The sequence below is a fragment of the Hydra vulgaris genome, chromosome 09, assembly GCF_038396675.1.
Source record: "Hydra vulgaris chromosome 09, alternate assembly HydraT2T_AEP".
Taxonomy (NCBI): Eukaryota; Metazoa; Cnidaria; class Hydrozoa; order Anthoathecata; family Hydridae; genus Hydra; species Hydra vulgaris.
In genome coordinates, this window is record NC_088928.1 from 29,110,498 (window position 1) to 29,126,869 (window position 16,372).

Sequence of the window (16,372 nt, forward strand, 5' to 3'; positions counted from 1 at the left end):
AATTGTTTTCGTTTTACAGTAAATAATAAAACAGAATATTGTGTAATGGAGAGTTCAAAATTGAAACAAACTAGACATTCTTCTACAACTAATTTAACTAAATATTTTGGAGTAGGTTCCTAGACTGAGAGATGTACAAAGGAAAGGTCTACCAATTCCAAAAAAATTTGCTTCTTTTTGATGATCTTGATAGGTAAGTTTTTTGAAAAAATATTGAAAAGTGAATTTCTAATAGATATTTAGTGGGCACATAACGTCCAATAACACCTATAGAACATCCATAAGATGTCCATAGAACGTCACAGAACGTCCAATAACATCCATAAAACATTCATTGTCCAAAGACACCCGCTGGGCGTCTTTGGACATTCAAATGGCGTTCAAGTTTTAGACAATTCAAGTATTTTAAACAACAATGTTATAACAGTTTAAATTTTATGTTTTTTTGCAAGAGATGTTATCTATCTGCAAAAGAAGTCTTTGTGGTATTGATATTAAAAGAATGGTCTCAATCCAATGCTTTGTTTTGACCCCTTTTGTCATATTTAAAAAAACGCTGTCAGATAAAATTTTAATTGCCTGTCATAAGTTTAGAGACATTTCTAATCAAAAAGAAACAAGAAAAAAACTGTCAAATTGTGGGTAAGTAAGCTGAACAAATTGTTAGATACAACAAAATGTAGTTGTAACATATTACTTTGTACAGATGAAAATTCTCCTTGGTTAAAAACTGTTTGGCAGTAGTTAACATTTTATGCATTTGTTCTAAAGCTATTAAGGTGCCTCATCTTGATTTATTATGGCTAAGATCTCAAAGAGATAAGGTTGGTAAAAAATCAGGTTATCAAATATATCAACTAGACAAGGAAGAAACAGAAATACAATTTAAAGTAGCAAAAAAACAACAACAGATAAATGCATCTTAAGAAAAAAGAAAATGTTTGATTAAAAAGCCTCATATTAATAAACGGGTTCAAATTGAAAATAACCAAGATAAGGATATGAAACAGTGGGCATCACTTAAATCAAGAAACTTCACCTAAAAAAAATAAAGATGTAAATGAATCTTCAGATATATTATTGTTTGATATATTATTGAGGACAGCTTCAGTAATATATCAAACAAAAAACTTTCCCATTTATTACCATTCAACAGAATTACATGAAGATCCCCAATACAGCACTAGCATCTCTTTGATTTGACATATCCTCTGCTGCTACATCTGCAATTGTATCTGCTTTCATTCAAGATTTGATCAAATCAAGTTACTTGACTCCAAAAATGGCAAGTTTAGCATGCGATCTTGACAAAATTTGGAGAGCCAGACAATAGTTATGGTTAAAACTAAAGTTTTGTCAGAAAAATTACACTGATAAACAAATAAAATTTTATTGTGCAAATCTTGTTAACTAGGTGGTTTTTTAAAACAAATTAAATATGCTGATTTCAAATATGCAAATCATTTTTCACCATCACGTCAAGTTGTAAAGATATTTGGGTTCAAATCTTTAGTATTTAAGGTAAAGTCCCTAATATTGTCAAAAAAAAAGTTATTCAAAAGTATGTCAACCTGGGTCTCAAAAGAAGCGTATTTTCATAGATTTTTTAAAAATGGTATTTGTTTGTAATAAAAATAAGTACTTTTTGTATTATTGCTGAGAAACATTTTGTTAAAATTTTTTTAAAGTCTTCAGCATTTTTTCACATAATTTTGTTTGTTAATAAATTTAAGTAAAAATATTTATCTTTTCTAAAATCTCTATGAAAATACGCTTCTTTTGAGACCCAGGTTGACATACTTTTGAATAACTTTTTTTTCGACAATATTAGGGACTTTACCTTAAATACTAAAGGTTTGAACCCAAATATCTTTACAACTTGACGTGATAGTGAAAAATGGTTTGCATATTTGAAATCAGCATATTTAATTTGTTTTAAAAAACCACCTAGTTAACAAGATTTGCACAATAAAATTTTATTTGTTTATCAGTGTTATTGAAGTTGTTATCAAAGGCATATTTGTAGATAGAAAAAAAGATCCTACTCTAATATTGATTAAAGGTTCAATTACTAAAAGGTTTTGTAGAAGAATAGAAAAGCAAGAAAACATAAGTTTTACTTCTGATCCAATGCTATTTGACCCATTACAAGTTATTTGATCCGTAATCAAATCATGTCAGTAATCAAATCATGTCAGTAATCAAATCATGTCAGTAATCAAATCATATCATTAATTGAATCATGTCAATTTATTACAAATGTATAAATGAATACATACTAGATATAATTGAGTTTTGTAGTTATTAAGCCTAAAAAATAACACATGTCCAGGTTATGACAAAATTTGAATTAATATTGTAAAATATGTCTTTATTTTTGAATCCTTTTTATTTCATATTTTTAATCTGTCACTGAAACCAGGCGGAGTTTCTGACAATAATTGTTACACCAATTTTCAAATCAAGAGATGAACCATTTAAATTACCAACCTCTCTCAATTTACATTTACTTTACATTTATATTCATTAAGATCTTTAATCTTGCTTGTTGACATAAAAACTTAAACAACTTTCTCGTTATTTTTTAACTCTACTATCACAATACTAGGTTTATTGCTTTTCAATTTTATGTAGTTCTTTTCTTTATTTTCAGCTGAAATAACGGTTAATATACTTGTTTCTTTTGACACCAAAAAAAAAAAAAATTAATATATATACATATATACATATATATATATATATATATATATATATATATATATATATATATATATATATATATATATATATATATATATATATATATATATATATATATATATATATATATATACATATATTAATTTTTCACTTAAGCAAAAAAAAGCCTTTCTAAAATATTCTATAAATATTATATATATATATATATATATATATATATATATATATATATATATATATATATATATATATATATATATATATATATATATATATATATATATATATATATATATATGTATAAAATTCCTATATATATACATATACATAATAATAAAATTGATAAGCTACAACCATTAAGTTTACTTCTCCATCTTCTTTTGTTTCTAAAAGTTTCAATAAGGTCTTGACTAGAAGTTCTGCTCTGAAATGTAGAACAAAAGGACCAATTTTTTAAAAATCTTTTATAATCTGGAAATAAGTATATAATATATAGCGGCATATACACCTAGCACATACCCGCAATAAGTTCCAGTTTGATGTACTGGTTTTTAGCCATTCTGTCTAAAGTAATGTCATTTTTAACAAATCAAAGAAAAATCAGTTTTTAGGTCCAAAAAAATCTTTAATTGTTATATAACTAGCAGACTTTTCTGTTTGAGCTAATTCAAGAGCTAATTTATGTAATAACTTTAGAGATAATGAATAAAAATAGGAACAATAAATTTTTTAAATTTTCTAAAAGGCTGGAGATACTGTCTATCTTATTATCTCCATTATCGCAAGTATCTAAACATTTTATTGTCTCCTTAAATTTTTTACTAACCTACCTTTGTTTCTTAATGGACTCTTATAAACTTTAAGTTTTTTTCCTACTTCACTTTCTATTTTGCAAAAATTTTTTCGCGCGACATTTTTTGAACATGCAATTCTTTCTGATCATTGAGAAAATTTACATCTTCTTGTCTACTTTTAAAAATTTTTGTTTTATCTTTCAAGATGATGAGTTTTTTTATTTTGCATCAAATAAATCTTCTTTTAAAACTACATTTTTGCCTATATGCTTTAGTGTTTGTTTAAATTTTTTCTATTCCTTTTTAAGTCAACAATTTTGTCTCTTAATAGCATATCAAAAGTAAAAGAATTCATTAAAGATATTGTAACTGAAAACACTTATATATTGATATTTTTTATCAAATAAAATATTATTCAGTCAATCTAAATTTGGACTGAATTGTAAATTTATTAGCATTTTACTATAATATATTAAACATCTGATATGTTAGTCAGTATTTTCTTCACCTAATAAAAGGCGCATGGTAAATTTTTTAACATTGAGTCAACCTCCTGTTTCAATACATTAAGCCTAAAAAAAATAGACATAAAGCTATATTAATTGTAGAAATGTTTGGAAAATTAACACATGGGATAGCCTTTGCAATACAGTTTTCTTAATAAGCAAATGTTATTGGTTATGTATTATGTGTAATGTGTTATATAATTTCAATTCTTTTTCCAACATAAAAAACTTCAGAATGAGATATTTTGATTTAACAATTGCTTGTCGACATTTTTTTTATTTACAAAAAAATTTAAAAAGTTTCACAAAATTCATTTTTGACTCCACTCCCTCTCCTTCCCCCCCCCCCTTTCCTCCCACTCTCAACAATCCATTGAAACATTTAGAAACAAAAGAAGATGGAGAACCAAACTTAATAATTGAAGCTTATCATTGTTTAAAATTTAAAACAACTGATAAAAAATCTTGGATAAAAACCATAAAATCGTCTTTCTTATATAAAAAATGTACAATTACAAAAATGTTTTATATTTAAAGTACATGAAAAAGAAATTAAAAAACCCCTTCGCCATCCCCCTCCCAACCTCTCAAATATACTCATGATTGCAAATGGTTAAGATCAACTCTTCCCATCATTTTTATCAAAAAAAAACATAATCTAAAAGTAGATAGATCAAGCAACAAAACTAACTCTTATGGTATTTTTGAAACTTTGTTAAGTGATCCTGCCCCTACTATAAATGCAAAAATATGAACTTTTCAGACAACTGGGACCAAATTTTGGTGGGGATGTTTTTTTTCGATTTCAAAAAAAAGTATTGTTATTTTAAATTAATACTAGTAAAAGTTCATCTTTTGCCACTATGCCATTTCCGAAAAAATGAAATGTGCTTTTTAGTCATACCCCTAATATACATACATATATATATATATATATATATATATATATATATATATATATATATATATATATATATATATCAGTTATATACACTCTTATGAAAATTGGTTCTTCATTGGTTATCTAGAAAATCGATTGGTTTCACCGAAAACCCAAAGGTTTTACGGCATATCCAAAAAATGATTTGGTTTTTCGCAAGAGAAACGAAAATAAATTGGTTTTTCAACAATTCAAATTTGAAAAATTAGTTTTTAAAAAAATTAACTTGTGAATTTTTTTTATTTTGGTTTTCTAGAATTTCATCTTTCAATTTGATTGGTTGTTGGCTTATATTTGTTATTAATTTGTTATTAAAAAAAAATATTGTTAATTTTGGTTGTTGGCTTATATTTGTTTTAAACTGACGTGCAACTTCATTTCTGTCATTTCTTCGTTAGTTATAGTTTTTCTGAAGAGTGCTGTATTCTATATTCAATTTTACTCCAAGACAACTCATTCGATTATTTTATTAAACTAATGGCATCAAATATCTTTTTACTAATTATTTAAATTAATTATTGTGTAGCAATATATCATAATACGCTTTCAACGTTTCAAAAAAAAAATCAGAAAGAAATTAAACTGTTTGTAAACTGTTTGATGATATAGCCAACATATAAATATATATATATATATATATGTATATATATATATATATATATATATATATATATATATATATATATATATATATATATATATATATATATATATTTATAACATATATATATATATATATATATATATATATCGTTTTTAAGAAAGATTTAGCATCAAAGAACGTTATATGTGTAAGATCTTCATCACCTACATTAAACTCTTGTAGTGTAAGTTTTAAAATGTCACCTGTTTGTAACATTAATGAGGCACCAACCATTTATGAACCTTAGTAAGTTATGTTTTGTTTATTTGTAAACATTTATAACATTGTTTATTTTCCCTTAAATGTTATCTTATTTAAAGTGTTATATTATTAAACGAAAAAATAATTAAATTGATACAAAATATTTAGCCAAAATTTTGTGTGTGCACACATACTTTTACACTATTAAGGCACTATAACATAAAAAGTTTGTGCATAATTGAAGACTTTAGTGCTAAAAGTACTTAAGTCACAAAAAAAAAGTTAAGAGAAAACATTGTAATCGTTTTTTTGGATAGTCTTTTTGTTTTTAAAATTTAAATTTATGAACAAAATCAATAAATAAAAATCAGTAAATGTAATATTTAAATAACTAATAAATGAATTATAATTTAATTAAATTTTTATCAATTTTCAAAAAAAAAGTACATATAACAATATTCATTGAAATATATTTTCTTTCAACTTTTTTGTGTGACTTATTTTGTGTGACTTCTTACAATTTTTTTTGTGTGACTTTTAGCACTAAGGTCTTCAATTTAATGTCTTGAACTTTATTTTTAGTATTCCGTCAGATAAACTGACATTGCCCTCTCTTCTCCTTGCTGCTGTGGAAAGAAAAGAAATTAACTTTAGTCTTCCAAAAAATCAAAACTAAAGGAGTACATTATGGATTTTCTTTTTAATATCATGAAGCAACAGTATGGGTTGTAAGTATTTTGATTACTATTTAAATTATAAGTTAAAATAGTATAATTTTTAAATTTTGAAATTATCATTATTTATCATCAGTATTAAAGTTGGAGAAATGTTGCTATTTTATATTTCTTAACATATAACTATCTCTTCAATAATAATAAAAATTGAAATGAAATATTTTATTGCTTTTCACCAAAGTGAATGCTTTATAGATTTCCAAGTACAAGTAACTTCTACGAAATAGCAAATGAGCTTTTCCCAAGGTATCCTTCTCTAAAACCTTATCACTGCAATGGCTTTGTGAGTATTTAACTGTCTAATTAAAGCTAATAATATCAATGATGTTACAAAATTATATAGCTAAAGAAGTTTTCCTTTTATTCTATTGTCAGGAACTTCTTGTGCATTTGTTGAATGCAAAATTTAAATGAGCTAGACGCCCTTTTCTAAATGATGAGCAAGTTGCACAGTTTCTGATAAAAAGTACTCTAGAATTAGTTCTGGTTGTAAGCATAACTCTGATTTGCTGAATGAGTCTACTAATCTGTACTCAGCAAAACGCCACTGCCATCATTCAAGTGATAAAGTAAGCATGATTTTGCTGCATATATAATACATGTTTATATGAAAAAATTACTTACCATATTTTAATTATTATATTATAGAATGTGGATGATGGTATAACTCAAGATGTTATAAAAAGCATGGTTGAGTGTCAAAAACTGACCTGATAAAGAATTTTTGGCTCACCAGATTGTTTTGTCAATTAAGGCATTAAAATATACATGCCAATATGAAAGAACTTTCATATTGGCATGTATATTTTAATTTCATATTGATGTCCTAAATAAATTCCCAGCACTTTACCATGAAAAGTTGTAAGTGGTTTATTATTTATTTTATATCTATATTGCTCTGTTAATGTTGTCTTAAAACCATGATATGAGCAATAATTATCCCAGTTAACCCAAATTCTGAAATTTTTCTTCGTTGACGTGGAAAAATCAAGATTAATATTTCTGTATTAATTAAATTTTTTATTAGTCTGTGTTTTTATTCATGCTGCTCTGGGGTATCGCTTCCCAAATTTTTCTAGAATTGCTCCTGCAATGTTAGGGTGGGAGTAAATATTTATTTTCTTTATTTACCGGCTTTGTGTTATTATTTTCTTTGTTTTATTTTTAGCTTTTTGCAGCAGCAAGAGCTATTACAAATAAAGATATTGATAATAACTACTTTTTATTATTGGGTAGAATGAAGGAGGGAATAAAGAAGTTGATAAATTTAAAAAAACCTTTGATAGCTAGATGGAAAACATTGTGCAATGAGGTACTGGATGAGATTAGTTATGGTAATAATTGTTAATTTAACAATAAAATTATTTAATTGTTACTCGAATTTTGTATTTTATTTTCCTATTTTTAGCATTAATGAAAAAGCTTCATACATTAATTCTTCCAAGCATTTTTTGTGGCAAAGAAACAATCTTATTCACTATGACGCTAGTAAGTTTCGTTGATCAGTATATTCATTTAAATGATTGTATATCATTATCATCTAAATCATTTTAATATTCATTTATTTGAATAAAAATTGATAGGAAAAATTCAGTTCACTTTTTATTATTTAAAAACTCAAATAATTAAAGTCAACTTTTTTATTTTATATACATTTTATTATTTTTAACATTTATATTTTTTTATTCTAATTATTTGCATATATATATATATATATATATATATATATATATATATATATATATATATATATATTATTATTATTATTATTATTATTATTATTATTATTATTATTATTATTATTATTGTTATTAAATTAAGTTAACTAATGCAATTTTCAATATTTGTTAATATTATGCTTCTCTTTATTAGGATCTAACTATCCTACCCCAGCTCTGAAAATTGAGGGAAATGCTGTAAATCGAACACGAATAAGTCAAGAATAAGAATGTAGTTGACGGGGTGACAGTACGCAATTCTGTTCCTGATATAACTTGTGGCTTGAGTCTTGTCATCTGTTCATATTATATTTTTGATATCGCATATCCAAAGAAACTCCAAAAAACCTTGTCTTTTCTAGAGCATTACGTTTTGGAACGAAATAGTAAACTTCCTGGCAACATTCAAAACATTGCTAGTTGTATGAACTTATAATATAAATTATAAAACTCAATAATATACTAATGTTATTAATTTGTATCAAAACTTTTTTTTAAATCAAGTTTATTTTTTGAACTCGCTTACAAACTTTTAGTTGTTTTTATAGAGAATTTTTTTCTTTTTTAAATGATGTATTTATATATTAATATGTTCCATAGCACATAAATATTTCTATATAGAATACGATTTATATAACACCATTTATTTATATAATATATATAAATACATATCAAAAGTATATATATGGTACACACTAAAAAAACTAACGGCATTATAACAGCATTTATATACGCAGATTCTTTAATGCCGTTATTTATGCTGTTATATTCACGGATTCGAGGAGACCTAACAGTTTTGGCGTTATAATGGTGTTATATTTGCTGTTATGTTATGCTGTTATGTTATGGTGTTATATTTAAAGACATTTGCTGTTATATTTGCTATTATTTTTACTGATAGTTTTGCATTTATACTTGCTGTTATATTTGATGTCACACGTGACAGCAAATATATCAGGAAAATATAATTGCAATGCTGCCATGGCAGCACTTCTTATTTAAATATGCCAAAATGTGCACATTTTGGCATATTCAAATAAGAAGTTTAGAAACTGTCGAATTAGTTTCTAAAGTGGTAGCACAAGGTGGTAAAAGTAAAAAAAATGAAAGCAATTAAAGTTATTTTTAAAGAAAATGCTGAAATAGTTATTGCCAGCAGCAGTAATTTTTTGGATTTTTGTGCAGCTGGTAGGTTTATTTTATTGTATTGAGCGCAATAGTCATCTCATGAGATATTGTGAAAATTTATTAAAATTTAATCATTTTATTTCATTGTATCATTAAAGATTTTTGATTTAAATTAAAAGTTATCCTTAGAATATGCTCATGCATCTTATCTAACTAACATTTTAATTTAATGTTATTTGTTATGTAAAATTTAGATTCAAAATGGTACAATAGTACTACTATTATTAGTATTTACTACTATTAGTAGTAACATCAAATCAAACACACTTGACTTGCTTTTATAATAACATGTTAAGATGTTATTATAAAGTTAAGTGTTGTTGTATCATTTCAAATCAAAATCTAAAAATACATTGTAACTTTTTTCAAATTGTTAAAATAAAAATATATAGCACCAAAAAATTAATCACTCCTTTTTTAGTATGATAATTTGAAATCAAATATCATATCAATAATTCAAATATCATACTAAAAAAAAAAATTGTCAATGATGTTAAGCTATGTTTACTTTATTTTATGTTTTAGTTCGTGAAACCTTCAATTTGCCCATGATTGAAGAAGTCAAGTGTAAGTATAGCTGTAAAGTAAATGCTAGTAGTTTTGCTGCTCTTCTCAACGAACAAAATTTAGAGTTTACTATTCAAGCTCCACAACTTGTTGATATTTTAAACTCTCAACAAGTTAGTTTAGAGTTAAATAAGGCTGACACAGCTCAATCATCACCGTTATGCCAATTTTCATCTATTGTAAATGATTACGTAGATTTTGTTGTACCATCGAGTAAAATAAATTGGAACTTTGAAAACCAATGTATTGCTGAAGAATGTCATGTGAATGTTGTTCAGCCTCCGGTAAGTCAACTATCTACATCAGTTGCACAATATATGGCTGAAGAATGTCGTGTTAATGTTGTTCAGCCTCCGGTAAGACAAATATCTTCATCAACTTCTTCATCTTCATCTCCAAACACACCCAAGACACCACGAAAGGTAATAAACTATAACTATTCTGTTTGTTATTGTAAAACTTCAACTTATAGTTTTATGCTTCATCACTTAAAACTGCATGGCAACCAAGCAGCCGTTTTTTGTGAAATTTGTTTGTCCAAATTTAAAAGTCTTTCAGGTTTCCTGAAGCATTCCAAAAAATGTTCCATTAACCAGATTAACTATTGAAAATGAAGTTGAAAACGATGTTGTGAATCAAATTGGTAACACAAAAATTAATGAAGATTATTTAGGAGCTTTGGCATTACATTTACAAGGAAAGCACAGATGTGCTCAAAATGTTTTAAACATAATTTTCAGTAACTTAAAGGAGATGCTTTCTGTATTAAATGTTGACATTGAGGCTTTAAAAGCTACTTGTGATAAACTGTCAACACAATATTTACGAGAAAAGTATTATAAGAATAATTTACAGACTCCAATTGCAAAAGTGGTTGGTCTGAATAAGCAAGGTTGTATAATTCCTTTCATTGAAATATTGTCTTTCCTATTACAATCTCAGGAAAATGACTTTACAGCTGTGAATGGAGACACAAACCACATGAAAATTGGAATATATTGTGATGACCTTGGAATAACAAATCCTTTAGGAAAGGCGCGTAAAAAGCAAAAAATGTTTGTATTTTACTTTCAAATCTTAAACATCCCTTCATTGTATCGTGGTAGAGCATCTTCTATCTTTCCGTTAATTTTTACTCTTACTAAATGGGTAAAAGTAAATATTTTTACAGTATTCTTTTTAGCGATTTTATTTCCTCCATAAGCCAGCTGGAAAATGGAATCGTAATTAAAGTTAGGGGTGTTTCCAAAATAATTACAGTTGAAGTAGTATACTTCTCAGGTGACTCTCTTTCTGCAAATGCAATTGGAGGTTTTAAAGAAGGTTTTAGTGAAAAGACATTGCGCTGTTGCAGAAGTTGTAACTCAACCAGACAACAAATGAAAGATTTTTCTAACCATGAAGAATGCAGTATTCGCAACGCTCCTGAACATATGATACGTTTGACTGAACTAAACTCTGGTTTAAGCAAAGCTGATAAATCAAAATGGTCTAAATACTAGGGCATTGTTTCAAAAAGTATACTGTCAAACATTCCGGGATTTGATGTGACAAAACAGCTTTTATTTGATCCTATGCATGATTTGTTGGAAGGTCTCATTCCGCTTCAGTTAGAGTTATTTTTGTTGTATGCCGTTCAGAACAATTTTTTAAAAGAAATAAATGATTGGCTGCAAGGGTTTAGCTATGCTATTGGTATTGAAAAGCCTAATATGATCCATACCTCAATGCAGATTCGTGGTAGTTTTGGCAGTGGTCAAAACTTTGACTCTTTCTCGTATTATATCATTTTTTATCTTAGAGCACATGGGTCAAACCGATGTCCATTTCATTTGTTTGTCAAAACTTATTCAGGTGCTTCAACTTTGTTTATCTTCTGTTGTTACTCCTCTTTTTTTATCGGATTTAAAAGCATTAATTCAAGATCATCATCGCTTATTTTTGTATTTGTATCCTGATAAATTAATTCCAAAGTTACACTTCCTTATCCACTACTCTGCTCAAGCTGAACAGTTTGGGCCTCTACGTGAACATATGTGAATGGCTTATGAAAGAAAACATCAGATTGTGAAGAATTTTCGTCACTTCAATTTCAAGAACATTCCTTATTCAGCATGTAAAACGATGATCATCAATACCACAAGCAATTTTTTTAATGCAGCAGGGGAAAGACGTGGTGATGTATATGGACAAGTGGACGAGTTGAAGTTTAAAAAAGGATCTATTATTTCTGTTAAAATAAATGGCATAATTTACAAGATTGGTGATATTACTTCATGCTTACATGAAGAAAAGTTGATATTCTACAAAATCCTTTCAATATCATCAGAAAATGACAAACGTGCTTTTAAATGCTCTAAACTTATAGTACAAGCCCACTCAGCATACTTGATATGTTGTGAATCTTCTGAACAAGTTGGCATTTATCCAGATACTTTGATATTTCCTTGGTGCGTCATCCAATATTATAATTCTTCAAGTTCTGTAAATGGCAGAATCAATATTTTTCCTTTAGCAGTGCCAAATCTAAATTTTTTTGATATATGCATGAGTTTACCTTTTAATGGACATATTAATTTGTTAATTTTTTAGATTTTACAGCAGATACATGTTTAAAAATATGAAAATATTCTTCAAATAAACGTTCAAAGGAAATTCAGATTTAAATATATATATTTTACTCTTTCTTATATGTTCAGAAAAATTGAAATATCAAAATCTATTACTAAACATTTGTAGTACTCTGGCAATTTATTTTATTTTTTGACTATCTTTATAAATTTTGGCAAATTTTGTCTAACATGATTCTTTCATACATGAGACAATGTAAAACTTTTTGACTTGAAAATTTGATTACAAATTATGTATGACAACAAGGACATTCATAAGACTAGTATGTTTTTTATGCGCTAAAGCTAACTTGATGCATAGAAAATTTTTCTACACCTAATTATAAACAATGTCTTGTTATTTATTGTTTGTAATAAGGCCTGGTTTTAAATATACCACCATGAAACACCTTGAAGTTTAAATTTTAAAAACCATTTGAACAATTGCCCACTGGGATTTAGCTAATTATCACACATTTTGCTATAATATTTATTATGTCTGACATTTTACTGTGTTAATATTTTTTCAGATTTCCACAATTCCTTTTGATTCAGATGAAGTTGCTCGCCTGAGGACTTTTTTGATTACAAACTTTTAAACAATGTCTTGACAAATGACATATTGAAAAAGGAGCTGAAAAATAGTATACTTCAGTATTGCCAAGTTGTTCTTCCTTCCGACAATGATCCATGGGTTTGGAGAGAGTTTTTTTCTAAACTTAAGTCAACGCTTCTTTTTAATTTTCCTAACTGCTTGGAACACTGGGTAAGTATTGTTTTAAAAATTAAATAAATTTTCACGACCTTACAATACTTTTTTAAATTATGTTTATAATACATGCATATTTTGTTGTGGTTGTATTGAATAGGTGTTTGTTTGTGTACCCTTAAGATTACATAAATACCTATTCCATAGTTTTGAAAAATAAATTCTCCTAGGATTCACTTCTAAGACAGGTTTCAAACATAATTAGGCAACAATGTTGGACTAAAATTCATCCAACTTCAAATGGAACAGTAATGAAAAATTAGACAATTTCAACAGGTTTCAAAACCTAAAAAGTCTCCATATATTATGGATTCAATATCTAAAGCTGAACCAGTGCTTTCAGAAGAGCAGCTTCTTCTTGAAGTTGAGGTTATATTTTTAGTTTATTTATTATGCAAACTTAATTTGGACAGCAATATGATTAGCAATATTTTAAATTAGTAAGTGATTGGGGTTGATATTTGACCGGGTCCAGGTTTGACAAAACATAGCCAGGGCTGCATTTATATTGATAAATCCTATAAGTATATCATTTTTAGGTAAAATTTATGTTGCACTCCAAAAGACTTCAGGGAAGGAGAAGGGGAGGGGGACCTTGGAGAGGACATTTGAGCTTGAAAAAGATCTCTCTTCTAATACAGCTTAAGAACTCTCAGTGGCTGGTAACAGCTAGTAACCCCTGCAAATTTTGTTTGTTTAGCAAAGGCAGGGTTTGTAAAAAGCTCTATTTTTAGCAGGGGCCCGGTCACTTACTACTTGAAATATTTTACTAATTATTATATACTTTTTTTTTTACTAATTACTTTTTTTTACGATCAAAAATGCATTACAAATAAGATTGTTTAATGTATAATATATAAAGAAATTTTATAAAGTGTGATATACATACCTTAGCACCATGCATCATGGCATGTTATTTTATACAATTTTATAATAAATAATTTTTAGTTGGCTAAGTGATTATGTGCACCATTGTTTGTTTTAGAATTTAAGGTATTTTAATTTTTAAATTTTATAGAATGAACTACTAAAATCAAAACCATCGATCAATGTTCTTGCAATTTTGAATAGAAATCTTTTTCCACCGAAAATATATGAAAAACTTCCGATTCGATTGTCGCTGGCTCCCTGTTTAATAATTGCTGAGTTTAAGCGCCTTTACCCACAGTACAGTTTCATCGAAGAATCATGTACATTTTTTGTTACTAAAGCTTTTGCAGGATCTTCTAATCACCTTGAAAGTTTGCTTGTTTTACAATGTAAATTAGGTTCCAAAAAAGCAAAGGATTTGTTGTTTAAGAAATCTGAAGTAAGTAAAATGAAATATTTTATGGTTTTATTCAATTCTTTTTAATGATTTCATATAATGAAGTTATAAAAAGGTCTACATTTTTTTTGCATTTATATATCTAACTAATCTAGAATTTATTTGTTTATTACAAATGTTTATTGATGATGTACATTTCAGTATAAACTTAGGATAAATACATTTATAATAAGGGGTCGTCCATTAAGTATGTATGCCAAAAATTTTGAAATTTGACCCTCCCCCTGTTGCCATGCATACTTTTAAGATCGCCTCCACCCTAAATAGTACTTATGTTTTTGAAGTACCCCCCTCCCCCTACTAAAAATTAAAAATAGTAATTGGAGTGAGATTTGTTTAAAGTATGATATAAAATTAGGACTGACAATAAATCTAAAGATACTCTAAGGTGCCAAATAAATGTATCCGCTCATTTATTTATAATGTAGTTTAATGTAATATCATGCTATTATCTACACAGGCGGATCCATAGGGTGGGGGCGATGGGGCGATCACTCTCCATTGTTAGTTAAGCTGTCTAGATAAAATATCAATTTTAATATTATGTTGTGCAAATTTTAAACTGTGTGATTGCTAGGGTACAAATCATTAAACCTGAAAATCGCCCTCCCCCCTCATTACTAGTTGTCCGGATTCACCATATAATAAGAAATTAAATTCGTTCTCCCCCCTCGTACTACATATTTTGGATCTGCCTTTGATTATATGCAGCTATTATACATTATACAGCTATGTATATTATACAGCTATTATATGTAATATTAGTGCAATATTATATACAGCTAGTCCTGTAAAATTCAAGAGTGGTTAGCCCAAACAGGGACGCAGAAAGATTCCAGAACCTTAGTTTCAGAACCCCGGCTTATGGGGTTCTAGAACCCCAATGCTTTCAGAAACCCATTTTGCAATAGGGGTTCCAGAACCAGTTCTCTGGAACCCCTTACAGTCAGAGTTCCAGAACCCCGGGGTTCTAGAACCCCCAATTTAGGTCGGAGTTCTAATCCCTGCTTTAAAACTATTTGGAAAAAACCTGAATTAAATTAAATTTCCGGTAATTTTTATAGTTAAAATTTGATTTCTTTAAGTCTGACGATCTGGTCGATGAGTTAAAGATACCTGCAAAGTATGGTCCACAAGTTCTTTTCAACTCAACACAATATGGCGTTCACAGTAGATCAGGATGCGAAATGATTAGCACAGATTTACGGACGATTAAAGAGGTTTTATGCGTTATTGTTAGCATTTACTATTTGTTAGATCTATCGTATCCATCTTCCTTTTCACAACTGATGGGCCTTTTCCATGAGATGTTGCTAAATGAAAGCTTTGAAAAAAAATCAAAGAAGACTTTCTCTTATATTAAACAGTTAACTTAATTTTTTGAATGCGATTACTAGTTATTAACTTTATTATTTTATAAATTGTTTTATTTTATATTTTTAATTTAAGTTGTTACTTATTGTTGTTACTTATAATTTTATATTTAAGTTGTTACTTTAAAAAAAAAGTTGGGAAATAAAGCTTTCTTCGAAATAATAAAAAATAATAAACTGATTTTGTAAAGTTTTGATAATGTATTTTTTGACATATATTTAAAAATATAAAAACTAATGTTTGGTTTAAGTAGTTACATAAATTACCAGATTTATTAATAGATCATTGATATGAAATGGTTT

The 16,372-nt window shown here is 27.3% G+C and overlaps 2 protein-coding genes and 1 long non-coding RNA gene across 9 annotated transcripts in view; 2 read left to right on the forward strand and 1 right to left on the reverse strand.

Annotated features, from left to right (window-relative positions):
- The window catches only part of LOC101240163 (homeobox protein ceh-31), a 32,924-nt gene that overhangs the window by 9,970 nt on the left and 6,582 nt on the right, over positions 1-16,372 (reverse strand). The window lies entirely within an intron of this gene.
- Positions 24-8,833, forward strand: LOC136084690 (uncharacterized). 3 transcript variants are annotated; one of them, XR_010640768.1, is made up of 9 exons: positions 24-193; positions 5,702-5,829; positions 6,367-6,512; positions 6,714-6,801; positions 6,894-7,087; positions 7,167-7,379; positions 7,687-7,852; positions 7,927-8,006; positions 8,391-8,833. It is a non-coding gene; the product is annotated as an uncharacterized LOC136084690 (long non-coding RNA). The 3 variants fall into 3 exon arrangements; XR_010640769.1 differs by having other exon boundaries at positions 7,687-7,830; XR_010640770.1 differs by having other exon boundaries at positions 5,706-5,829.
- On the forward strand, positions 8,917-16,108 carry LOC136084689 (uncharacterized). 5 transcript variants are annotated; one of them, XM_065805247.1, is made up of 6 exons: positions 8,917-9,424; positions 9,950-10,413; positions 13,131-13,366; positions 13,540-13,738; positions 14,388-14,678; positions 15,782-16,108. In XM_065805247.1, the coding sequence occupies exons 1-3, from the start codon at positions 9,340-9,342 to the stop codon at positions 13,197-13,199; spliced, it is 618 nt and encodes a 205-aa protein (XP_065661319.1). In that variant the 5' UTR covers positions 8,917-9,339; the 3' UTR covers positions 13,200-13,366; positions 13,540-13,738; positions 14,388-14,678; positions 15,782-16,108. The 5 variants fall into 5 exon arrangements, with proteins under 5 accessions (XP_065661319.1, XP_065661320.1, XP_065661316.1 ...); XM_065805248.1 differs by lacking the exons at positions 14,388-14,678; positions 15,782-16,108 and adding an exon at positions 13,909-14,380; XM_065805245.1 differs by lacking the exons at positions 8,917-9,424; positions 9,950-10,413 and having other exon boundaries at positions 13,196-13,366.